Consider the following 26,425-nt stretch of genomic DNA (forward strand, 5'->3'; position numbering starts at 1 on the left):
GTCATGGGAAAACTTGCTTAACATCCTTGCACTTATTTACTGTTTATGCATTTACTATTGTTTAAAAATTGTTTTAATTACAGATCATTGGGGGCCCATAACCTTGCCAGTGCTTAGTGCCTCTGAAAGTTTTAAGCTGGTCTTGGGCGCAGTCCGTTGCACATGAAGGCTGAGAGCCTCGTGCTGGGATGGCCCCCGGGGCCCTGCGGCGCCACAAGCACATCTGAGTGGGAACACGAGCCTCCCCGCCAGCGAGTTCCGTTTTCGTTAAAATCCCTCTCTCTGGGGGCGCCTGGCACAATGATCACGGTTTCGCCTTTCAGCTCCAGGGCGAGGGGGTTTTCCCGGGCGGGAGCAGTTCGCTGCTGGAAATAGACGTGGCACGCCTGGAAGTGGACCAAAAGATCCCGTGAGCCACCCGCGTCCAGTGGGGAGCAGAAGGGGACCCCTGGCGGAGGCTCGCGGGCTCCTGCTCCGTTCTTCCCCGTACGAGGACCCCGCGGCTGTGAGTCACACTTGAGCGGTAGGGCTCTCGGGTGACCGTGGTGAACACTAATGGCTATGCCTTCGCTGATGAAGCTAGGCTAGTCCAAGCTGCCCGAGGTGGAATCGTGGTCTTGGGCCTGACCTTGAGAGCTTCCAGGCCCATAGGGGACCTTGTCGGGAAGGCCCCGCGCTGAGAAGAGAAGCAGCGGGGCGTTCCCTGGCGAGCGGAGATGAGCGGCGTTGGTTTCACGGTGGCCGGTGGTGTGTACTGAGCAACGACCCCGCCTTCCAGCTTCAGCGCGTCTGCTCCTCACGGCGGCCGCCCAGAGCGGGGGAGGCCGGGGGGCTACCCTAGGAGGCCCGGTTGTCAAGACGCAGGTTGAGAGTCCGAGTCTTAGGACCTGGACGAAAGCCACCCGGTGACTCGACAGGGGATTTTTTGTTGTTGTTTTTTATAAGTTCCAAATCAGCCCAGACATGCCAGAAATGCACGTCTGAAATATAGGAGCTGTCCTTTCTTTCCCGAAACCAACCAAGATGTCCCGTGGGAAGAAATAATCCTAAGTTTGTGGAATTTTTTTTTTCTTTCAATTTTCAATGGTCTTTTTCTTGGTGAGGAAAAGGCTCCACTTCTCCGCACAGAAGCTCACCAGTGAGTAATGGGGAACCCTTCCGGCAAATCAGGAGACTGAGAAATCAAAAATTCTATTGCTCACCATCTAGAAGACCAGAAGTATTTCCAAATAGAATTTAAGCCAACACTACACAAATTCTAATTTCCTTAGACGCAGCAGTTTTAATTTTGATAATCTGTAAAAGCAGCACTATTTGGTAGTTTCTGAGTAAACTTTAGTCTCTCAAAAGTTTAGTTTTAGTGGTTTAACAAAACCCGAATCTGTCAGCTGAGTATAGTTCTTTACTCGGGAAGTCTAAAGTCTGTCCTAAGCACCCCTGGCCTTCAGCTCGCCATGCTCGTTCCATACCTGTTGCCCAGAATCTCTGGTAGGGAGAGAGTTGCTGCCTCAGGGGGTGACTCTTAGGTGAATACTCAGATCTGGGGTGAAGGGAGGGGTGGGTCAGAGCTACCAAAGCAGCCCCGCAGGGGAACAACCACCATGTAGCTGAATGACCGTACAGGAGTTTTAGAGCTAACTTGCTCGGTGGCACACTTCCTGACAGGGGCTCCTGCACAAAGCCACACTGGACCTCCGAGAACTCCAAGGTACTGTTGGAAGGCCTCCTCGTCCCTTCCCCTCTCGTGTTTGGTCCTTATCAGCTTGGTGCCTCCTGCCACAGCGGGTGACAGGTCCACTCAGCAGCGAACCGCCACGGAAGGTGGTAGACGTAGAGCCCGGCCTGCCAGGGTCTGCCGAGCCACAGTGGTGAGGGCTGTGGAATTTGGCCCAGGCAGCATACCCTGGCCCCAGCCTCCCTGGAACAAGTCTGTGCCTCTGAGAAGCCAGCTGTATGGATTCAGAGGTCAGATGGAGGAAAAGACCTCAGTTGCTCCCTTGGCTTTTCTTGATCCCTTGGTAGGTGGAGAGGCCTGCAAAGGACCGTAACGATGACGCCTCTGGCCCTTCCTTCAGCAGGCCCTTCACAGCACTACACGCCAGGGCCCCACCCAACACAGTGAGTATCCCGAAGGGAGTCAAGCCATGGAGTCCAGGGGCCCTCCCGTGCTTCTCAGGCTAAATTCCCTTTTAAAAATCCCAGACTCGGGGGCGCCTGGGTGGCTCAGTTGGTTGAGCGACTGCCTTCGGCTCAGGTCATGATCCTGGAGTCCCTGGATCGAGTCCCGCATCGGGCTCCCTGCTTGGCGAGGAGCCTGCTTCTCCCTCTAACCCTCCCCCCTCTCATGTACTCTCTCTCGCTCTCTCAAATAAAGAAATAAATCTTAAAAAAAAAAAAAAAAATCCCAGACTCGGGCGATTAGAAATAATGTTTTCAGTACTTTATTAAACGAATTGGCAAAAGAACAAGTTATCTGGTAATATCACCACCCCTCCCCCATTTAATGTCCAGCACATGCCTGCCGTGATGGTCCGTGTAACATGCTCTGCTAGCCGGGTTCTCAGCAACTCCCTCAGCCTTCAGTCGGGTTCAGTCACCTCACAACTACTCCGGGGCAGGGAGAGATCTCTCTTCCTCAGGAGGGCAAGAGACAGGGACAAAAGCTTCTGTTTGGACCCCAGGGCCGCAAAGGCAAGCCAGGCCTTATTCCTTTTCGAGGAAGGGCACGGGTTCTTCCTCCTGGCGCAGAGCACTTAAGCCCACACTTAGCAGCCTTCCTGAGGAAGTCAGCCCAGCATGAGGAAGCGCTGAGTGGAAACTCCGCAGTATGAAGACCCCACCCTTTCTCTTAGACCTGCTAAGAGGGCACCCTGTGATCTCCGTCAACAGACACTGAGACCCAAGGACTAAAACAGAAGCCCACGAGGAGCCTTTGCTTTGGCAAAACCTTGGAAGCGCCAAATCCCGACGCTGCGCATATCTGTCTCTACAGCTGTGAAGTGGGCAGACCGTCAACCTGTCGGGAGGTACTAAGGAGGAAGAGAATGTTCCAGGTAAAACACTTGTTTGTTGAGCACCTTTTCTGCAAGAAGCGTGGCACTGACTCTCTACTGTGTCCTCAACTCTTCCATGAAGACAGCATGACTGACTCACTTCCCTGGTGCTGAGGGCCAGTTGTGAGCTCAGCCTTATTCCTCTCGTGTCCGATAAAAATGATCCTGCATATGCATTACATCTCTTCCTAGTGCATTTAGTCACTAAAACGGCTCACCAGGCGCACTCAGGCCCTGCGCAATTGTAACAGCTATGCGGGGCGGCTCCTCTGTTCATCAGGGCAGCGGGCTCCTCCTTGGGCTCAGACCCCTGCCTCTCAGAAGCAGATGATCCGCTTCTCATCTTCAAAGACTTTGGCCTCCTCCGGCTTTATCAAGTTTCCATTTAGGCTGTCAGAGAAAAACAAAGAACACAAGTAAAATGTTAGGAACTTGTGGGAGCCTTGCCAGTGTGTGTTCCTAACACAGTCCTGTTCCTCACATGGCCCTGAAGTTAAGAGACGTACTCTATTCAGACACTTGTGTGATAATATTACTCCTTTCCGCTATCGTGACTCTCTGAACTGGCTCTCACTAAGGTCACCGGTAGCCTCTATAAACTTGAACTTAATGACATCTCTCAGGCCTGGTCTGTCTTGTCCTTCACAGGCGTTTGGCGGTCCTGCCCTCTGCCTCCTTGAAACACCAAACTCGCTTGGCTTGCTCTTAGGCTCTCTGGTTTTCTCCTGTGTCTGTCACTCCGTCTCAGTCCCCCCTCCCCTGTTCTCCTGCCTGTGGCCTCTAAATACTGGATTTCCTTCAGGCTGCGGGAAGGGCCTATCACGCCCCCAGGCGACCTCGTCCCTACGTCAGTGGACTTGCAGCCCAGACCTCTCCTGTGTGGCTCTGCCTACTCAGCATCTTCACCTGGACGCCTCCCGGGCCCCTCAAGGTGGCCACGCCGGCCCAGGGCCCGTAACTCCGTGTCAGGCCACTCTTCATCCAGCTGTGTAAGTCAGTGACCTGGGGATCAGCCTTGACCCCTTCCTCCTCATCTTCATATTCTGTCTATCCCAGAGTTCTATCTTACTCTCGAAACATCTCCAGCATACCTCCCTGGAACCCCTCGATATCTGTACCACCACCATCGTGGTACTGAGTACCATCATCTCTTCTCTGGATCACTGCAGTGCCCTCCTGACTGGTCCCTTTACATGTACCCATGTGACCTCTTCAAATCCATTTTCCTGGAGGAGCCAGAGTGGTCTTTTTATAATGCAACGCTGATCATATCCCCCTTTGCTTCAAATCCCTCCATGACTTTCCGTTGCTTTTAGGATAAAGAGCAGAATACGTAACACTACCCACAGATCTCTTATAGTCTAGTATGCCCCAATTCCTCTGCCCCCCGTTGCCCCTTCTCTACTGTCTGAACCCCAGGGCACATCAACATCTTGCTGTTCTTCAAGGATACCATGCTCCTCCTTCCTGCCTCAGAGCCTTTGCATATGCTGTTCCCTCTACCTGGAATACTTTCCTATTCATTCTTCATGGCTTAGCTTAATGCCACTTCCTGAGGGAAAAGTTCCATGAAACCTCGTCTGTATTAGGTTCCCTTCTTAGCTCTCTCCTTTACAGCTCTCACAGTGAATTGCTTGAGTGATTTTTTTCTTTACTGGGTGTCCCCCTCACTAGGTGGTAAACCTACGAATGAGGGCAGGTCCCTTTTGGTCACCACTGGATGGTGCCAGCACCGAGCCTGGCACTGAGGCACTTTGTTATTCAGCAAATGAAAACGCAGCGCTAAGCCCCGGGGACACAGCAGTGACTGTTTTTTGTTTGTTTGTTTTGTTTTTTAAAAGAAACAACCCACAGGCTTCAAATGGCCTCACTGAGGTTAAAGCCCCAGGTCAGTAAACCAGAACTTAATACCTAATCGAACTGCAGTTTCACCTCCCCAGGAATACAGCCTTTAGCCAGGCAACCTGACCAGGAAATTTCCCGAGTCCTCTTCTGCTCCTTAGGAGGGCAACCTGGCCTACACAATGCATTCCTGGCTAGTAAATGATGCCTTTTTTTTTTTCTAAAGATTTTATTTATTTATTTGAGAGAGAGAGCACATGAGAGGGGGGAGGGTCAGAGGGAGAAGCAGACTCCCCGCCGAGCAGGGAGCCCGATGCGGGACTCGATCCCGGGACTCCAGGATCATGACCTGAGCCGAAGGCAGTCGCCCAACCAACTGAGCCACCCAGGCGCCCTAAATGATGCCTTTTTAATGCCTTTTTTAAATGCCTTCTCTGCTCTGCCTTTCAAAAACCTTTCTCTTGTTTGGCTCAGCAGAGCTCCTCTCTACTTGGTAGACGGTATGCCGCCTGATTCGTGAATTGTTGAATAAAGCCACCCAGACCTTCCAATTTATGTGGTTGAATTTTGTTTCACAGACTTGGTGGCGGCACTGGGATCTACAGCGAGCTTCTGATGGCCCATGGGGACAGGGAGAATCACTGGCACGGGGGACCCCCCTGCGAGCCCTTCTACGTTCCCCTTTCTCGACATTGCCTGGGTGCCGCCAGTGAGTGCTCTCAGTTTCTGCTCCCCTCTTTGCCTTCGAGCTACCGACCTAACTGGCTTTCCAGTCCAGGTCAGCATAGATTGGTGGGGGCTCTCATGGAGCGCCAGTGCTTAGCCCTGGGTTCAGCCCGCCAGTCCACGCTGGAATCCCTTCCGGGCTCCCACCTGCAATCCCCATTTACTGGGCTTTGCTGCTTGAATCCTTTCCCATTTCCAGTACACAGTCCCCACGCTGGAGGCCACTGGGTCAGTCCACACAGGGAATTGCCCATGCTGGGCACGGCCTACTCTCGGCCACTCCATGGCAACACCTTGTGGTTACTGCTGGTGTGTTAAGGTGCATGTTTGTCTTGTTTCGTGTAAACAAAGGCTTAGCTAACAGGATCCTTAAATTCTGAAGAGTCAAACATGCCACCTTCCAGCACACCTGCCCATTTTAGGTCTAAAAACCATGGTGCCGGGAGCTGTGAATTTCTACAGAAATGGCAAAACTCTGCTAAAAACAACCTAGCAGTATATTGGCCACAAAGGGGAACGAACGTTCCCATTAGAGAAGGTCATTTAAGAAGTGCATTGGAAAGCGCAAGCTCCCAAACTGAATGGGATGCCTGTTTACATTGGCAAGCAGAAGCTCCCAAAGGTTTCAAAGTTCCGAAATAGTTTCATTAAAAGATTAATAAAAAGATTTAGCAAAAGGCTCACGAAAATTAAAGGTGTAAGAGGGACCTAAAGCAAAACAGAAGGAACTCTTGCTGTCCCCCTCTGTCCTCTGAGCACTCATTCTGCTAATCCTCGGTCTGCATTGCCTTTCCCTGCTCTGAAAATGCCACCAGAAACAAAACTGGCAAGGTATTGGCCATACAGGGCCCCCTCTCAGAGTTAATGAAACTGAGAAATTTTTTGGTAAACTGCTACAGCCAAGGGGTTGGGGGGGGGGGCGGCGCCTGGGTGGCTCAGTCAGTTAAGCATCTGCCTTAGGCTCAGGTCATGATCTGGGATGGGGGTCGGGGGTGGGGGGTCCTGGGATCGTGCTCTGTGTTGAGCTCCCTGCTCAGCGAGGAGCCTGTTTGTCCCTCTTCCTCTGCTGCTCCCTCCGCTGGTGCTCATTCTCTCTTTTTCTCTCTCTCTCACTTGCGCTCCCTCTCTCTCAAATATCTTAAAAAAATAAATAGCTAAGAGGAACCTCCTGCAGATAGCAGAGCCCACACAGGGGACCCTGGAAAAACTGGCAGAAGCCAGTGAAGGGTGAAAATGCTTACCAGAATCACTTCTTCTGAAGGTGCCCGCCGCAGTGCCCATGGAGAGGGGAAAAGAAAACTGCACGTCACCCTTTCCTTCCCGAATCTAAACCCATTGTTCACTGATGCCCTCCCTCCCAGGGGCAGCTGTCACCCTCTTCCTTGTCTCATTTTGCATAACCAGGCTTGGCTTTCTGCCTGCCTGGGACGTGCAGGTTGTTGCTTCTTTCTTTTGGCTGTCTTTGGGAGTGACTCTGGATTTCGGGAAGACATATCCTTCGCGGCCTCTTTGGGAACCCGTCTTAACACCCAAGGGGGGTTATTCAGTACTGCCAGAAATATCTGAAATTCAAATATGTACCCAGAGGGAAAGAAAATGAATGAGGATAATGTAGTTGGTTGGGATAGGCGGCTGACCTATGATGTCATTCAAGTTACAGCCCAATTCTTCGAGAAATTGAGAGCAACTGTCCTTATCTTTTTTTTCCCCCTCAAAATAAAAGTCCACTCCAGGCACAATTCAAAATTCACCTATTCCTTTACACCTATTCCGAAACTTCCCTCATTTATCTCAAAGGCTCGTAAATTACTGGTCTTGGGAAACCCAAGTCCTTCTTGCAGGAACTTACATTCTTTCTCTGTCCCTTGAAGTTATACATCTATCAAACACAACCTATCAATGACCTGAGACAGAAAGGAAAAAAGAGGCCTTTTTAAAGTACAAACTACTAAAAAGGGCTCTTGTGCCCAAACTCTACAGCCTCCTTAAGCTTGATTCCAGGGACAAATAAATCTTAAAAAAAAATCTTCTCCACAAGTATTAGTAACTATAGAGTCTTTGCCTCTGTATTTTTTTTAAAAATTTTGTTTGTTTGTTTGTTTGAAGGAGAGAGAGAACACAGAGGAAGAGGGAGAAGCAGACTCCCTGCCAAGCAGAGAACCCAAACCAGGACTCTGGGATCATGATCTGAGCCGAAGGCAGACTCCCAATCGAGCCATCCAGGTGCTCCTGCCTCTGTGTGTTTGTATGTATGTCATAAATGTGAGATATTGTTTCTGGATGGTATTACTAAAATCAGTTTGTAAAAGAGCGGATCGTGGAAACAAAGCCTTAGCTAATAGGATCCTTAAGTTCTGAAGAGTCAAACATGCCACCTTCCAGCACACCTGCTCATTTTAGGTCTAAAAACCACAGTGCCGGAGCTGTGAATATCTACAGAAATGGTTGGTTTTGTAGGACCCAAGGGCAGGCTGCACCGAAATGTGCCACTATGGCATGCTGATGGTTTTAAAGAACACGTATTTAAGAGACAACCTGTACAAGGACGACATTCAGACCCCCCTCTGTCCCACTGAAAGCAGGAGGTAAATCTCCCATGTGAAAGGCACCCTCATTCTTAGCACCAGAGACGGGAAATTTAGAGCCAGAAAAGCTGTATAAACAACCCTTGTTAATTTTTACCAATATCACACCCCAAATTCTGCCTAGAATTCCTTACTAATTGGGGCTCCCAAAGTTAAGTTTTCTTCGTCCTGTCAATTCCTCATGGATTTATTTATTGTCTCTGCCTAAAAAATACAAAAACTGCCTGCCTTGGTCATCTCTTTAGGTCTCAATTTCATTATTGGCCCACTGTGCACACACAATAAAACTTTGGTTTTTTCCCTCTGGTTAATCTGTCTTATGTAACTCTTAGTCCAGCTGGAAGAACTTGAAAGGTAGAGGAAGAACCTTCCCTTCCCTCCGGTTGGCGTAGCCGGTGGATACTCATTCGCAGGACAGCGGCTCGCCCAGAGATCCTGGGACAGCTGACGCACAGCCAGCAGAAGGTAAGGTTCTGACCACGCCAGCCTCCCGGCTTCTCTGTCTGCAGGGCCTGGTGGAACCTGAGAGTGGTGACAATCCTCCTTTCTCTAAATTTAGTTAGCAGGAGAAAATACTGTAGAACTAGTTCCTTGGGCTGAACAACTTTTGGTAAAAATTTGGTAGCGTACTCTTGGGTGACTGATCATATTCTCCCAGAGGTGGTCACTGTTTTCTTTCATCTGTGTCTTTTTTTGTTGAGTGTCATCGGAAGGACTTCTCACGGGACAGAATGCAGGCTTCAGCCCTATAAGCCTGCTGTGTAGCCGGCCTCACAGACCGGTGAGGTCACATTCCCCTCAGAACAGGGTCTGTTTAGACGAACTCTGCTGTGGGTTAATGCGCACATGAAGTGAGGGCTGTTGCTAAAGAAACATCTTGGAAGCCCACGCGACAAAATTGGTGGTCACGGTCAGCAGTCAGAAGCTGTTAGATTGCTTGTCATCTCACTCTAAGATCTCCCGCCCTCCCCCCGCCGTTAGGATAAGGTCATGGAAGGGGTTAGACGGACACTCAGTCCACTGCCCGCCTCAAGAAAACATCCATGCAGTGAGGTACACAGTAAAAGAGCACACAGTCCCCAACGTCAAGGCATAGCCCTTCTAGGTCTTGGTTTGGCCTCCGCAGACCCAAGGCTTAGGCAGGGCTGTTAATGTGAACATAAGAGATTTTTCCTTTTGTCTAGTTCTGTGTCCTAAGCGCTTGGCTTTGTGACCAGTGAGCGTATTTTCTCTGGTCTCCCGCACTTGGGAGGGCACACTTCACCGGGTGCATCGTGGTGGCCAGTCCAATAGACCGGGGACCCGAGACACACAATTACAAACAGCGCTCTCCGTCCGGCCACGCCGGCTCTCAGGAAAGTGTGTCATTAGGGGCCCCAGCCCCGAAGGGAGGGGCCTCTGCTGCTTCAACCTCTCTTGCTCCTTAGCGCTAGAGAAACCTCATTCCAGAAGCACCAGCCCAATGTCACAGATGAGCAGGTCTGTGCCTAGAGGTGTCTTACATTCCGGGAGACCAGAGGCACCGTACACACCACCTCGTTCTTACAGCCTGTACAACGAAGGTGGTTACTTTCTCAGACCCTTCTTGGGAGTAGGCTTTTGGATCGTGGGGGCTGCATCATCTCTGCTTTCTCTGGGGACACCTCTTAAGTCTTGGGTTAAGCCCTTAAAAGGCTTATGGGTTTGAATCACTATTGAAATTAATAAGATCCAATTTGTCAATGGCCAAACTCTAGCTCCTTTAAATTGGCTATTTGAAAGAGAAAAATTATAAAGAGCTCTCAATTGTCTTATTAGTATAATGGCTAGTCTTAGGGATTCCCTTGACAAGATAAAAGAACAAAAATTAGACTTAAGACAGATGAATGTCCCATGAAAATTCCCCTTCTTAAAATCTAGCCCAACCTCTAGGTTCACAGTATATAGACTACTCTTATAAATGCTAGAAGCTAAAAAGTGAATTTAACAGAAGCACCTAGGACAAACAGGAGGGTTTGGTTTACTGTAATCAACCTCTGTCAGTGTCATTTTTTTTTTTTTTAAGATTTTATTTATTTGAAAGAGAGAGAGAGGAGAGACAGAGAGTACAAGCGGGAAGGAGAGGGAGAAGCAGACTCCCTGCAGAGCAAGGAGCCCGATACGGGGCTCGATTCCAGGGCCCTGGGATCATGACCTGGCAGGTGCTTAACGGACCGAGCTACCCAGGCGCCCCAGCCTCAGACCTTTTTATATGCTCACCTTTGTCAGGTGTATCCTAGATCCTGCCCCCTACTGCAAAAAATCCATGTCCCCCAAACAGCAGCAAATCTTTACAAAGCCCTTTTTCCTCCATTTTCAGAAGATCCTACCAAACTTAGAGAAATATTAAAAAGATTTGACTATTCACAACCTCCCCTTCACAGAAGAAAGAGATGACCAATAAAATTTCCCCTAGGCCCTCCTAGAAATGATCAGAGGAAGGCTGATGCTGAGGGACTAATAGAAGTCCTGGCTGAACTGTGTAACCATGAAGGCTTTTGTTAAAATGCGTTATCCAGACTGTACAAAAGCATAAAATTCCGCTTGATATAAAGAAGCAAATTTAGTTAAAGAGGTAGGCCAGTCCCTTGATATTCAGGCTGGAATCCAGTTCTTTGGGGGGATTAAAAACAACTGTCTTTGTCTTCCAAATCTCTATAAAACCAGAAATGCAACTCTAGAAATATGTCAAAAACCACCTATCTTTACCAACCTCTTCCATTCCTCTCAAAATATTTGTGGATATTATCAAAGGTCAGGATATTGGAACAAAATTGCCCTGTACTTAAGGGGAAAAAAGGTAATTCCGCCCCCCCCCAAGCAATCAAGCATTTTATTTAATTATAACAAGGAAGCACTCAATTATTCTCTCCTTAAATGCCATATTTAGGCAGAAATAATATTTAGGCCTATATTGAAAATACTGCCCTGATAGGTTCCAGAACATTATTCACCATTCAGGACCCAAGCTGTTGAGATTTAAAATCATGTTTGGCAATGTACCACAGGACGCTAAATAAACAAGTCTTCACCCACATTACTTTGAATTTCTTAATATCTTGTCCTGTGTTCCATTGCCCATCGGAACAACTGAGCTTCCTAGAAGCATTTGACCAATAGCTAGATGTGTGCCCAAGAATCCAGCACCCTCCAGGTTTTCAAAAGTGAAGAGGTTACCTGTGAAAGTCAGAATCGGCTCCCCATTAAAAGGGTACAGCTTTGCCAATAAACAAGAATATGCTCTTCCATGGCTAGGAAGGAAGACTGCCACAGCTGACCAGTTTAGAAAAGGTCAATTTTAAGTCACAATTACCCCAAAACTCTTAAAGTTTTTTGCATTCTTTCTGTCCCTTTAAATCATAAATCTTATCACGTCTTTGAAATGTGAACACAGCCCACAATTACCTGAGGCTGAAGGAAAAATGAGAGGGGAAGAGGCCTTTTTAAAATACAAACCAGTAACAGGGCTCTCATGCCCACTTGAGCACCTCTGATAACAGGCAGATAAGCTCCAAATCTCCACCTTGGACAAAACTTCGATACTTTCTCTGTACATTTTCTACCCCATCTTCTATAGGACCTAGGTAGGAGCCATTCTTTGAAATGCAAACTTGAGAGGGAAGTTTTTCATTAGAAAAAGGGAGAGAGGGAAGTATTTGGAAATTGGGCCTATAATCGCTCTACAAACGTGAGTAGAACCAAAAGCTAGAAGATTTTGTTTGCCTCTGGTCTGTGTATTTGTATGTGTGTCCATGTATGTTGTAAATGTGAGATATTTTCTGTATTTTTGGGTGGTATGGCTAAAATTGTAACAGACTTCTAATTAGTTTATCTGAAGGCATGCGCTGGTAAGAATCGGGCATTCTAAAACTCAGAAAGCTTGTGGTGCGCCTGGGTGGCTCAGTCGGTTAAGCATCCAACTCTTGATTTCAGCTCAGGTCATGATCTAGGGGTCATGACCTCAGGGTTGTGAGAGGGAGCTCTGTGTTGGGCTCCGTGCTCACAGGGGAGTCTGCTTGAGATTCTCTCTTTTCCTCTGTCCCTGCCAACCTCCACCCCTAGTTCTCTCTAAAATAAATAAATAAGTCTTTAAAACTGAGAAAGCTAAAAACTAACCCAAATGTTTAAGTTCACATGATCTGGGAAAATATTTGGTATTAAAGCTAATTTAAGATTATTGGTTTAATTAAAATAGACCTGTCTTTAGAGTTATCAGCATTAAATATAAAACTTGTATTCTGCCTGTGTTTACTGAAAGTCAAATGAGTTTCATGTTCTCTCTGTTGCAAAATCTGTCAGAAAAAACCCCCAGAATAATGGTTGAGTCTAATGCCTCATGAAGTTTTATGGGTAGTCCAAATATAATAAGAGCAAGTATATTAAATAGATGTAAATAAGATAAAAAGGTTTCTAGGTAAATTTTTTTTTAAAGATTTTATTTATTTGAGAGAGTGAGCACAAGTTGGGGGGAGAGGCAGAGGGAGAAGCAGACTCCCCGCTGAGCAGGGAGCCCCACATGGGGCTCCATCCCAGAACCCTGAGATCATGACCTGGGTCAAAAGCAGATGCTTAGCCGACTGAGCCACCCAGGCTAGGTAAACTTTTAAATAGCTTCCAAAATCTTTTTGATGGTAACGCAAAACTTTAAAAAGTTTTGCTAAATTAAATGGATAATTAAATTCATTGAGTATCTAGGGGCACCTAGATGGCTCAGTCAGTTAGGTGTCTGCCTTTGGCTCAGGTCATGATCTCAGGGTCCTGGGATGGAGGCCCACGTTGGGCTCCCTGCTCAGTAGGGAGTCTGCTTCTCCCTCTCCCCGTTGCCCCACTGGTGCTTTCTCTCTCTCAAATAAAATCTTAAAAAAAAAAAAATTCATTGAGTATCTAGATCATTTCCCAGTAAGAAAAAGTAATACAACATTAAGTATTAATATAGGTTCACCTACTTTTAGTTTCTCTGTATAAAACAAATTTGGTTCTGTTTTATGCTGTTGTACTATGAAGAATCACATGTTTCTAAATTATGAAATATATTCATAAATTTGCCAATCTAGGGGCACCTAGCTGGCTCAGTCAGTGGACCACGTGACTTAGGGTCATGAGTTCAAGTCTCACATTAGGCATACAGCTTACTTAAAAAAAAATTGCCAATCTAAAGAATTCTGGTGTAACAGTTTACAATTGCTTACTACTTAGTTTTCACTAGAAATTAAGGTTTCTAAGAGTTAAGAATTCTAATAAATGTAAATAAGGCAACTGAAAATAAGATATGTGTTTTGGGTGAGAAAAAATATGAGGAATAAAAATACATTTCTGTTGAGGAAGAAGAATATAAATTTGTCCTGAAGCAAAGTGAAAACTTAAGGCAAAATCTGGATGTAAAAAAAAATTGTAGAAGATTTATGGAAAAGAAATCTTTGGAAAGAAATTTTCTGTGTGGCTAGTACTGGGTAAGATGAAGGTAAATTTAAGTAAATGAGTTTTATTATCAAAAGTACACTGGTGGAAAATTAGAATTGTTTTCTCTCTGTTAAAAGGTCAAACTTTTCTTGAACTCCTGGTCTGCTCTTAGTAAGAAATTATAAACAAAAGTTTTTCTTTATAAAAAACAAGGATTCTGTGTTTTGCCAAAATAATTTCCTATGTTTATCAGGTCTTTGGATTACTTAAACTGAGTCTTAATATTAAAAGGGCTAAATTTTGCTTACAACTATGTAACCTACTGTATTGGCCTTTATAATCTTTTATTGTCATTTTGGTTAAATGGATAGTTAACTATTGTTTTATAACAATTCGTGATCCTATTTAACCAAATGTCCAAACCTTTTGATATTTTTGACATACTTCCCAAAATCAAATTCTAAAATGAAGTCTTTCTGGCCACAATCTAACTGAAATTTTCCAGAGGGCCCATTGTACATTTCAAAGATTTTGTGAATAATTAAACTCATTAGGCTTGTTTGTTGTGTTTAATCCCATGGACAGCACTGTCAGATAAGTGCTACCAAACTTGATATTTGTGTAGATGTCAGTTATCAAAATAAGTGTTCTAAAAATTATGTGAAACTCCAAACAATCTGATATGTCCTGATATATTATTATCTTAAAGTGTTATATGTCACAGAAATAACCAAATTTCCTTGCCACTTGCATTGTAATAAACTCTAATCAGATCTTTAACCATGGCCATTTTTAAGACTTTTATCGTTTACGGGTATACTTTTTACTCAGATGCTTTTACAGAAGCCTCCTGCAAATATATTTTGTCTTAAATGAGACTCATGGAAAGACCTCTCAGTACAGATTTCTGATAACCTTCAGCTCATACAATTAAACTGGGTAAGAATTTCCAGAACTAATGGAAGAACTAAATTCAAGCAGAACCAGAAAAATATGTGACTCAATTAACTAAGGAGGATAATTTTTATAACTTTTTGGTTAAAACATTGATTTTTTAAAAATGTTTTGTTTTTCCAGATTTAAGGAAAGTTTTTATTTTAAAATACTAAAACAATTACTACACATAGGTTTATCTATGTTTGACTACTTATTACAGAGAAACTAAAAGATATTTTGATATGTTAGGGCTACTTTGAGAAATTGAAAAAGGCATATACTTAAGAGTTAAGAATTCTCATAAAGGGGCACCAGGCTGGCTCAGCTGAAAGAGCATGCAACTCTTAATTTCGGGGTCATGAGTTGGAGCCCCATGGTGCATTTAGAGATTACTTAAAGCTTTTTTAAAAATTCTAATGTAATTAAGGCTACTGGAAATAAGAGAGACAACTCTGTATGTAAGGAAAGAAGGATATGTGTTTTTGGTAAGAAAAAATACGCAAAACAGAAATACATCTTTGATGGAAAAGAAGGTAATTTTGTCCTAAAGTGAGACTGGTTATTTAACAAGGGAAAGCTTAGGACAAAATCTGAATGTAAAAAAGGAAAGTTCTAGAAGGTTTGTGGAAAGAAATCTTTGGAAAGCAATTTTAATATGTGACCAGGTGACTTTTGTGCAAGGCAGCAGCAACAGAATCTATAAAGATGTGGATTAACTCCATTCTCTTTCTGCAGAAAATGGCCCCTCAGTGCCAGACGTTTGCCATCCTGACGTCCTTATAACGTGGCAAAGGTCTGCTCCAGAATCAGAGAAATTAAACTAAAACAGTTGGGCTATGGGAAACCCAGGATGGCCACTTGATTCTTCCTCGCTCCCTAACAAACCCTGTTTTTGGTTTTTGCCATCCTGCACCCATCAAAGTACATTCAAGATGACTCAAATTGTAAAAAGACATTAGTGGGGAAAGGTCTATAAAATTGCAAAAACAGTCTTTTAGCAGTGTCTGACAGTCGGGTCCACGATCCTGAAAAAACCGTTTTTGTCCCCAGAGGCCTCAGACCTCCCGCTCTGGACCCTTTGAACACCAGTAGCTGCGCCGCATTCAACTGCCTCTTGGTCCAGGTGCCCAATAGTCGTGTTATTGCACGTGTGTTTTCTGGAAGGGTTGAAGCCTTTCCGTCCCCCAAGACTGTTGTCCTCACAGTAGGAAATAAAAAAACTGTTAAAAGTGTTTCCCACTTGGGGTATACCTTGTATAATCTCCAGTGATCGAGGCACCCTCTTCACCTAACGAGAACCTTGCAGATTTCCTGGAATTCTATCCGTGTACAACCTTGTTGTTTCATGCCAGTGTGACCAGCCACTGTGAGTCTTTTGTGTCTCGTGTTCCAGCCTGTTATGAACAGCTTCAAAAAACCATCTGAGATCCCAGTTCAAAGGGTCCTGTTAGGCACAGTCTAGAGCCTGGTGATGATTAGGGATTCTGGAAACATCACCAGAGAAAAACAGCTCTCAGGACCTTCGGGAATGCTCCTGACCACTGATACCGCTGCGCAACTAGAAGGCACTGAGCCTTGAGTCCCCATCACACAACTGAAGAAAGCTCCACTGGAGCCCTGGTCCTGGACAATCACCCTGACCAGGGAGAGAAACACTGGCCACCCAAGTAGACTGCCTCCACTCACGACGCCAGATCAAGACTTCACACCGGAACTGAACAGGACACCATTTGCCCTCTTTTCCTTCCCCTCCCTCTGGCATTGGCTTGGCGAGATAACACCCTTATCTTTCCCTCCCAGGCCACCGCTCAGGGGGCAACTTCTGGAATTCAGAGCCACCTTTTATTTCAGGCTAGGAGAAAATCACACTTTTACCATGGGTCGAGTCCTGTGAATTTACATCGTGAGTTCGAAGGGAACTACCAGGAGGCTTTCGTGATTCATGACTCTCCTTTTGGCAGATCCCTACTTCCAGGGATAAATATAATGAGGCTCTAATCAGGAACTTCTCCTTAATTCTTGAAATATTTGCCAAATTGCCACTAAAGCAAGAACTGCCCAACAACGATCCCTGGACTCTCTGGCCAAAGTTGTTCTCCATAACAGAACAGCCGTTGATTGTCTTTCAGCCGAGCACGGAGGTGCCTGCTGGAGCCAATCCCACCTGCTCCACCTGGATTCACCGTTCTGGGAAATTTGAAACTCGATTACATCAAATCACAAAGTAAGCCACTTGCCTTAAAAAGAGGACTCCTTCCATGGGGTCTTTGATTTATTTGATTTTGATTGGATTGGAGAGCATAACTTCAAAGTACCCTGCAAACACTGGGAATTACCATAATCATAATAATCTCCCTGGTGCATTATATTCTCTCAAAAATTTTAAAGGCATGTTTGCAGCCACTTAACCACCAAGCACATGGTCCCCTCAGACTGGACCAGCAACAAGGTACAGAGAGGACCACTGACTTAAAGGAACATAAACCTGAAGTCATAACCTGTGAATATCGCAGAGAGAAAGCCAAAACATCAGGACCTGAGAATGCCGAAGATCAGCAGAGGCTCTGAAAACTACAGAGCAGTAGCTGAGAGGAATGAATGGAACCTTTAATCAGTCAACGTAGAATCTCCTCGGCGATACTAGGCAATTTCCTGAGAGGCCCCTTCAGCTCCCCTTAGGAGGGCAAACTTGCCTAAACACTGCATTCCCTGCTAATAAATTCGTCTTTGTTTATGCCTCTGCTTTAAGAACCTTTCTCTCGGTCGGCTCGGCAGAGCTCCCCTGTCCTTGCTAGATGGGATGCTGCCCAACTCCTGGATTGTTTAATAAAGCCAATTAGACCTTCCAATTTACTCAGCTGAATCTTGCTTCTTGAACACCACGACCCGGGCCCCACCCTCAAGGAGCCCGCGGTCTGCATAGACCGCCTCGCAGGACAAAGGTGGATGATAAATGCCGGACATTGTCAAGTCACGGAGCACCCGACCTCCTGTCTTTGCAGCAGAACCCACGGCGGGACTCAGGGCTGCGAGTTCTACGGGGCCAGGGGCGAGGCAGAACCAGACGTCGGTCCAGACAGCGAGTCGCTGTGCCGCCGGTGGCTGCAGGCAGAGTGGCTCCCTCAGCGCCCACTCCCCCCGGCCCTGGACTGGACTTCGCAGAGCCCAGGTCCACGGCGTCACCCACGCTGGGCAAGCTAGGGGCGGAAGTGAAGCGGCCGCCAGGCCAGCCCCTCCCCTGAGCTCTCCCTCTCGCCTTCTCTCTGAATCCGCCCCCTGCCCCCCATACACACCCGAAGTGCCGCCCTCCAGCTCCGGGCAGCACACCTGGACGCGCAAGACACCTGGCCCCGCACAAACCGTCCCTCGTAAGGACGGACGCACCTCTTCAGGCTTGACACTTAACAAGGCAGCTGTGTACCCTTACAGCTGTCCCCACCAGCCTCTGAGAAGAGCAGAGGCCAGCTGCTGCCTGCAAACTTCTGCAGCCCGGCCTACATCGGCCTCCCCCTCCGCCCGCTGTCCTGGGACCACAGAAGCGGCAGGACGTGAAGGGCTTCTGGGGAGGCGGCCACGGGCAGGAGGGGCTCGGGACGAACGCAAACTCAAGTGCCACGAGCTCTCACAGGCCACAGCGCCGCCGTCAGTCTTGCCAGAGGCGGGCTCTCTCCTCTAGAACAGTGTTTTCCAAGCGTTTTTCCAACCATGACCCGAATAAGAATTATATTTAACATTGTGAACCAATCTATTCAGACGCACATACCCATATCTGAAACAAGATTATAAAATCACACTTCAGGGCACCTGGGTGGCTCAGTTGGTTGGGCGACTGCCTTCGGCTCGGGTCATAATCCTGGAGTCCCGGGATCGAGTCCCGCATCGGGCTCCCTGCCTGGCAGGGAGTCTGCTTCTCCCTCTGACCCTCCCCCCTCTCATGCTCTCTGTCTCTCATTGTCTCTCTCGCAAATAAATAAAAATCTTAAAAAAAAAATAAAATAAAAAATAAAATAAAATCACACTTCAGGGGCGCCTAGGTGGCTCAGTCATTAAGCGTCTGCCTTGGGCTCAGGTCATGGTCCCAGGGTCCTAGAATCGAGTCCCTGCTTCCCGCTCTCCCTCTGACCCTGCTTGCATTCCTTCTCTCGCTTTGTCTCTGTCAAATAAATAAAATCTTTAAAAAAAAAAAAAAATCACACTTCATACTACGCACAGTACTTGCTGGTACTCTGCTCAAGTTCATTTTTTTTTTTTTTAAGATTTTATTTATTTGAGAGAGAGAGTGAGAGAGAGAGAGAGCACAAGACGGGGGAGCGGGAGAGGGAGAGGCAGACTCCCCGCTGAGCCGGGAGCCCGATGCGGGACTCGATCCCGGGACTCCAGGATCATGACCTGAGCCGAAGGCAGTTGCTTAACCAACTGAGCCACCCAGGCGCCCTCAAGTTCATTTTTTAAATAATGCTGGTTGCAACCCGCCAAACTCATTTTGCTCCGCTGACAAGTTCCAAAGGAAAGTTTAAAAAGCACTGTTCTCGGAGCCGAGGTCAAGGGGCTGTACCTCGATTTACTTTTTTTTGGCTGGGAAGTTCTCCCCCAGTCATGAAGAAATAAAGTAGTTAATGAGTAACTACCCCCTGAGCTGAGGATCTGAGTTCATAGAGCAGCCACAGTGAGAGCGTGAACTCTTCCTCCCGTCTGTGTCCTCAAGGGAGGTCTGGCTTTGCCCCCTGCCGGGTCCTCCACACGGTGGCTTTGCAGGGCTGTTTCCCGCCCGAGGTGCAGGACAAACTCCAGAGCACTCAGGAGTCTGTTCAGCCCCCAGTTCTCAGCTCCAAGAAGCCGGTATTCTTATGCAATCAGAGTCCTTTCTGTCTGGCTAACTGCCATTTCCCCAGCACCCAAACCATGGCTGCAACTGTTACTAATGAGAATGCTCCCCAAACCCCATATGGCCCTGCACATTCTACAAGCCCAGACCCAAACAGGGGCAGGGGTATGTGTCTTGTGAGGCACTAATGGGGTGGAATAGGGCTCAGTGTTATAGAAAGCAAACGATTTGGCTCCCACTAGCCTCAGAAGCCACTCCTCAAGGCAGAAACAGGAAATTGAGGAAGACCACAGGTCAGCTCAAATCAGCATGGAAGTAGCTCCTCAAGCCCCGGAAGCCCAGAAAAGGAGAAGAATGGGCCCCAAACGCCAGCTAGCACATTCGTCTCTCAGCCTCCCGAGTCCCTGAGTGCTTCACTTGCAGTGGGAATGCCTTTCCGGAGCTGTTTGCTCTGGAACTTCAGGGAAGCAGAGGAGGACAGGGGACCGGGGAGGAGAGCAGGGTCAGGCCGACTGGGCCAGATTCCAGCTGCTCTTCTTAGGTGGCACCTTGGGCAGGTTTACTTCACTGCTCTGGGCCTCAGGTTCTACATCTGTGAAATGGAAATAATACCAGCTACTTCACAAGATAATGGGAAAGATGAGGAATAAGTGCAAAGAGCTCCCCTGCACATTGTGCCTGGCACCCAGATGGCAGTGCTGAGTAAGTAAGCACTGTTACTATTATGACCAGCGGTGGACGAGTCTTACCAAATCTCCATAATGCCAGTGTTCCTCTGTAAGGCATCTGCCAGCTGGGCAATCCCCTTGGCTGTGATCTGGTTCTGGATAAGCCTGAAAGAAGAACATATCTTGTAGCAAATCCTTAATACTGGATTAACTCTGCCCTCTCCATTAGGGAGTTGTAAGGGTATGGTGGGAATGAGACAGGGCCAAGGGAAGAACGGTGTCCGCGTGACTTTTAATCTGGTGACGACTGTCTTGAGCAGATCTACCAGAATAAAGGACATCCTTTAAAATGTTTAATTTTTTGGTATATTTTTAGAGTGAGCATAATATATCTGTGCATTCATACATAGATAATTTAATACATGAATGCATTTATGTGTGTCATTGGCATTTTTCGCTGCAGGGGTGCCCAATCAAAAATGTGGGAGGCCACCAGTCTGAACAACAAATTCTAAGAAACACCCAGAGGACAGGCCGTCTAGTGGCCTTCCAGCTGGCTGGGGAAGGCAAGGCAGTTTTTCAAGTTAAGTAGCTGCTAACTGGCTGTTCACTTCACTGGAGAAACAAAGGCTTCTAAGAATGCACCATGTCCTCTCCAACCTCTGGCAGGGGAGGGAAGAGAAAGATTCTCCTGCTGCCACTCATGGGTCCCAGTGGGAAAGCATCAATAACGGGGCCTCTAGGAGGGCACCCCATTAGGTCAGGTAGCAGTGATCCAAATGGAACAAAGGTTTCTGATATAGCCAGGGAGCCTGGACAATTTCTCAAGTGCTCTCCTGGGCACCTGGGCTTCCAACCCAACCAAGAGCTACACACCGCACAAGGCAGTGATGTGTCTGTGCTTCGTCACAGACCCACTCCTCGCTCCTGGCTATTTGTAGAATAAGGCTACTACTGAACTTGACCCTAAGAAATCCTGGGCACTGACCCAACAAGGCAGCCCTACCAGGAAGATGAGAACTTCACCGTGGTGATTGATGAGATTATAGAAACTAAGCGAGAAGGGGCCAACCCCATGAAGAGGCAGGACAGTGTCGTGGTTCAAAGCTCCCCTCCTCCACACACACCCAACCCCCACTTCTCAGCCACAGATCCTTGAAGAAGTAAGCTCACGCTGTCTATGCCTCAGTGGCCTGATCTGTAAAATGGAGGCAAGAGAACACCCCCTCCCTGGGTGTGTGAGGTCTCAGTGGGAGGATGTGTACGAAGGAAGTCGTTCTCACAGTTTCCGCCCCAGTGCCCAGGGGCAGGGAGCTCTTGTCGCCATTGCTGCCCCAACACACAGGACCGTGCCCCAGTCTCCCAGACACATCTCCCAAAGTGGGACCCCTAGGCTCAGGGGCAGAGGTGATGACCCCCTGGGTAAGGACGACCACAACGTAACTTGGACATTTTGGCAAAAGGAGCAACGATAGAACCTGCAAGTGGAGCCAGAACCATGCACCGGGTTACACTGCTGCTTCCTCATCACCTCCACTTTGCTGGGGGAGCTGCTTCCAACCAAGAGCTGGCAAGAGGCCGGGTAGTAAGAGAGCCAAAGAGTGTGGCCGGGCTCAGGCACACATGCCCCCCGGGGCCGCCTTCATGAGGGCAGTGTGGTCTGTGCACACACGAAGCAGCCGAGACTCGCTCTCTAGCCCCGGTCTCGCTCAGAGCTCCCTGCAGGGGCTGGCCTGGCACCAAGGGCAGGAGAGAAAAGAAAGTCTACAGGCCAGAAAAACAACAAAACAGATGTAAAAGCACAGACTGGCTGTTTCACAGAAACTGACAAGGTGAGCTGAAATTCATATGGAAATACAAGGGACCCAGAAGAGCCCAAACAACCTTGAGGAAGAAGGACAAAGTTGGAAGACTCACACTTCCTGATTTCAAAACTTACTGCCTCATTAGAATAATCAGGACAGGGCGCCTGGGTGGCTCAGTTGGTTAAGCGACTGCCTTCGGCTCAGGTCATGATCCTGGAGTCCCGGGATCGAGTCCCGCATCGGGCTCCCTGCTCGGTGGGGAGCCTGCTTCTCCCTCTAACCCTCCCCCCTCTCATGTACTGTCTCTCTCTCATTCTCGCTCTCTCAAATAAATAAATCTTTAAAAAAAAAAAAAAAGAATAATCAGGACAGTGTGATACTGACGTAAGGATAAACAGATCAATGAACTAGAATAGAAAGTCCAGAAATATACCCGTATGTTTACGGTCAATTGATTTTTGGCAAAAGTGTCAGGGCCAATTAAAAGGGAAAGATAGTTTTTTCAACAGGAGGTGCTGGGACAGCTGGATAGCCACATGCCAAAGAATTAATTTGGGCCCTACGCCTCAGACTGCACACGACAGTCAACTCCAGAAATTAACATTTAGGGTCCAATACCTCAATGTAAGAGCCAAACTATAACACTTAAAGGGAAACTTAGATGTAAATCTTTGTGACCTTGGGACGCCTGGGTGGCTCAGTCAGTTAAGCGTCTGCCTTCAGCTCAGGTCATGATCCCAGGGTCCTGGGATCGAGCCCCACCTCGGGCTCCCTGCTCCGCGGGAGGCCTGCTTCTCCCTCTCCCACTCCCCCTGCTTGTGCTCTCTCTGTATCTGTCTCTCTCTCTCTCTCTGACAAATAAGTAAATAAAATCTTAAAAAAAAAAAAAAAGATGCCCAATGTTAGTCAGCAGGGAAATGCAGATCAAAACCACAATGAGATACCACTTCATGCCCACAAGAGTGACAAGATTCAAAAAAGGTGGACAATGATGAGTGTCGCTGGTGAGGATGTGAGAACTGGGAGCCTTCCCACATTGCTGGTGGGAAGATAAAGTGAGCAGCCACTTCAGAAAATACTTTGATGGCTCCTCAAAAAGTTACATATGGAGTGGCCATGTGACCCGGCAATTCTATTCCTAAGCGTATACCCAAGAGAAATGAAAACACATGTCCATACACAAACATGCACAGGAATGTTCAAGGTAGCATTATTCACAACAGTCAAAAAGTAGAAACAACCCCGATGCCTACCAACTGACGGATGGACAGATTGTGGACGATTCACACAGAGGAATATCAGCCACACAGAGCCATGAGGTTCTGACACGTGCTAAAATGTCAATGAGCCTTGAAAACTCATGCCAGTGAAAGAATGCAGACAAAAAGTCACATGTTGTAGGATTCCATTTCTGTGAAATGCCTAGAATAGGCAAATCCATAGAGACAGTCGATCAGGGACTGGGGGAGAAAGACGGGGAGGCGCTGCTTAATGCATGGGGGTGTACTCCAGCTGGGGGCAGTGGGAAAGTAAAACCGATCTATAGTTAGATCGTGGTGCTGGTTGCACAACCTTGTGAATACACTGAAGACCACTGACCTGTACATTTTATTAAGATTTTATTTTTTTTAAGTAATCTCTACACCCAACATGGGGCCTGAACTCACAAGCCCAAGATCAAGAGTCACATGCTTTACCAACTGAGCCAGCCAGGCACCTCATCTCAAAAAATATGTTTTAAAAGGAGCACAGCCTGAAATTCTGAGGTTCTCTGAGTTACCATAAATGTTTCAATGTCTGGTTGACTTTCAACATCTCTGCCAGGCTCTCTGCCACTTCATCATTGAGTTCATTTTTGGTGAGCCTAGAAAAGAAAGGAAGTGTTTACTCAGGAGAGCCGTACCTGGCACACATTCTTAAATGGGTTCTCAGAAGTGGGATCCCAGCCCAGCTCTCTCCAGCTTAGGCTGCTAATCACTTGAACTGAGCAAACAGCCAGGTCCCAATCCCAGCCTCTGAGCCCCACAGACAATAAAAGGGGATTCATTTCTCGTGCAAATCCTGTACCCAAGCTCCTACTTCTCAGCTCTGCTTCTCTGGCGGAGCCCAAGCTCCCTCCCCATCTTTGCTGGGGCCTCAGATCCCAGAGGAGATAGGGGCCAATGCCCGCTTCCCAGCCCCCAAAGCCCCTTGAATGTCTCTGACAGCCTGTTACCGAAATCAGTGGTAGGAAGACTTAGAGAAGCCTGTCAGCTACATGTTAAAATGTGCTCAATGCTCTGGTCTGAAGCCTGTCGTGAAGGACCCACGTTCAGGGAATCCAAGTTCAGGAAGTCTCTCAGCTGTTCTTAAAACCAGAAGTAATCTGGATAAAGCATAGAGGACTCTTAGCTCTGTAAATAGGATTGGACCCTGTTGTGCCAGTGGATGAAAGAATAAATAAGAAGAATGAAACAGAATCTTAAAAAAATCATTCCACGGGCGCCTGGGTGGCTCAGTCGTTAAGCGTCTGCCTTCGGCTCAGGTCATGATCCCAGGGTCCTGGGATCGAGTCCCACATCGGGCTCCCTGCTCAGCGGAAGCCTGCTTCTCCCTCTCCCACTCCCCCTGCTTGTGTTCCTTCTCTCGCTTTGTCTCTCTCTGTCAAATAAATAAAATCTTTAAAAAATCATTCCACAAAAGGCAATCTGGCAGCGTCTATCTGAACGTTAAACGTGTTGTACTTTGAGCCCACAGTGGTACTTCTGTACTTTCTGTACAAAGTACTTCAGTACTTAGCACACTGAGCCTGGAGTGTGCAAACGTGTGCACACAAGGAGCTGTGCGTGCGGTATCGACCGCAGTAGTATCAGTCATAATGTAAAGTGTGAACACCAGTAAATGTCAGCAGAGGCTGCTGGGAAACTAAATTGCAAACATCCGTTCAATGGGACGTTGTGCGGCCTTTGGAGGGAATGAGGTAGAGAGAATGAGGCAGAAGAACAGGATATTTAAGAGAACTCAGGAGCCAGACGTGCCCAGTGTGTGTCGCTCACTAGCAGGACAACCAGGGGGCAGGTGGTCTAACTTCTTTGGGCCTGAGTTTTCTCACCAGAGAAATAAAGGTGAACAGGCACAGTATAGACATTATGGGGTGGCTGTGAGGGTGAGTGAACACATATGAGGGGCTGAGAATAGGGGCGCCTGGGTGGCTCAGTCGGTTAAGCATCCAACTCTTGATTTTGGCTCAGGTCATGATCTCAGGGTCGTGAGACTGAGCCCCGTGTTGGACTCTGCACTGGGCGTGGAGCCTGCTAAAGATTCTCTCTCTCCCTCTGCCCCCCACCCTACTCACTCTCTCTCTCTCCCGCTCTCCAAAAAAAAAAAAAAAAAAGGTAAAAGGCAGAGTGCATGGCATACAGTCAGCACTCGAGAAATGTTCGGTACTAACATTGTTACTATCCATATAGAGCAGGGGTTCTCAACTGGGTGCTTTTCCCTCTAGGGTACATTTGTCCACATCTGGAGACATTTTTGATCATCACAATTGGAGGGTACTGCTGGTGTCTAATGGGTAGATGCCCAGGATTCTGCTAAACACCCTGTAATGAACAGGACAGCCCCTCACAAGAATGATTTGGACCAAAATGTCAACTGTGTTGAGACTGAGATACCCTGACATAAAAGGACATGTAAAATGTGGACAATACATGGTTAAAATTTTTTAAGATTTATTTATTTTAGAGTGCACATGCACAGTGGGGAGAGGCAGAGGGAGAGAGAATCTTTTTTTTTTTTTTAAGGTTTTATTTATTTGACAGAGAGCTTAACAACTGAGCTACCCAGGCGCCCTGGAGAGAGAGAATCTTGAGCAGACTCTGCACTAGGTGCAGAGCCTGACACAGGACTTGATCTCACGACCCTGAGATCATGACCTGAGCTGAAATCGAGTTGGACGCATAACCAACTGAGCCACCCAGACGCACCTTAAGATATTTTTTAAAAGCCACTTGCTGGGGTGCCTGGGTGGCTCAGTCGGTTAAGTGTCTGCCTTCGGCTCAGGTCATGATCCCAGGGTCCTGGGATCGAGCCCCGCATCAGGCTCCCTGCTCAGCGGGAAGCCTCTTCTCCCTCTCCCTCTCCCACTCCCCCTGCTTGTGTTCCTCCTCTCGCTGTCTGTCTCTGCCAAATAAATAAATAAAATCTTAAAAAAATAAATAAAAGCCACTTGCTAAATGCTATTCTATTTTGTAAGAAGATGCTATTTCTATTATTCTAGAAGGCTAGAATATACATTCAAAGGCTAGAAGAAAAAGGTTGATCTGGAAAACACGAGGGAGGAAGTACTTTCACTTCCTACTTTTTGACTTCCTTACAGTTTTTAAAAAATATTTCAAAGTATTTTTAAAGATTTTTTTTAGAGGAAAAGAATTAAAAATGCCTTTACTGGCCAACAGGTCTAGTAGGAGAACTCTCAAAATGATGACATTGTCAATATTAACAAACTCAGCTGATATCTCAGGTGCCCTAAGTCCCTAATACAGTTCCCTCACCCGTAAGGAATTTATGATATAGGCAAGTAAATAAA

The 26,425-nt window shown here is 47.1% G+C and overlaps 1 protein-coding gene and 1 non-coding gene across 8 annotated transcripts in view; both read right to left on the reverse strand.

The window, feature by feature from the left end:
- Positions 1–2,427: 2,427 nt before the first annotated feature.
- NOD1 (nucleotide binding oligomerization domain containing 1) overlaps positions 2,428–26,425 on the reverse strand; it is a 63,594-nt gene continuing 39,596 nt past the window's right edge. For all 7 annotated transcript variants that reach the window (XM_035020836.1, XM_035020834.1, XM_035020835.1 and 4 more), the window contains 3 exons: positions 23,639–23,722; positions 20,135–20,218; positions 2,428–3,443 (listed from right to left, as the gene is read on the reverse strand). In XM_035020836.1, the coding sequence (XP_034876727.1) occupies positions 3,371–3,443; positions 20,135–20,218; positions 23,639–23,722 (241 nt within the window). In that variant the 3' untranslated portion in view covers positions 2,428–3,370. The remainder of the gene's footprint in view (positions 3,444–20,134; positions 20,219–23,638; positions 23,723–26,425) is intronic.
- LOC118021433 lies at positions 11,394–11,521 on the reverse strand. Its single transcript, XR_004682176.1, has one exon. It is a non-coding gene; the product is annotated as a small nucleolar RNA SNORA24 (small nucleolar RNA).

Source organism: Mirounga leonina, unplaced genomic scaffold (genome assembly GCF_011800145.1).
Source record: "Mirounga leonina isolate KUSES-001 unplaced genomic scaffold, KU_Mleo_1.0 Mir_174, whole genome shotgun sequence".
Classification (NCBI taxonomy): Eukaryota; Metazoa; Chordata; class Mammalia; order Carnivora; family Phocidae; genus Mirounga; species Mirounga leonina.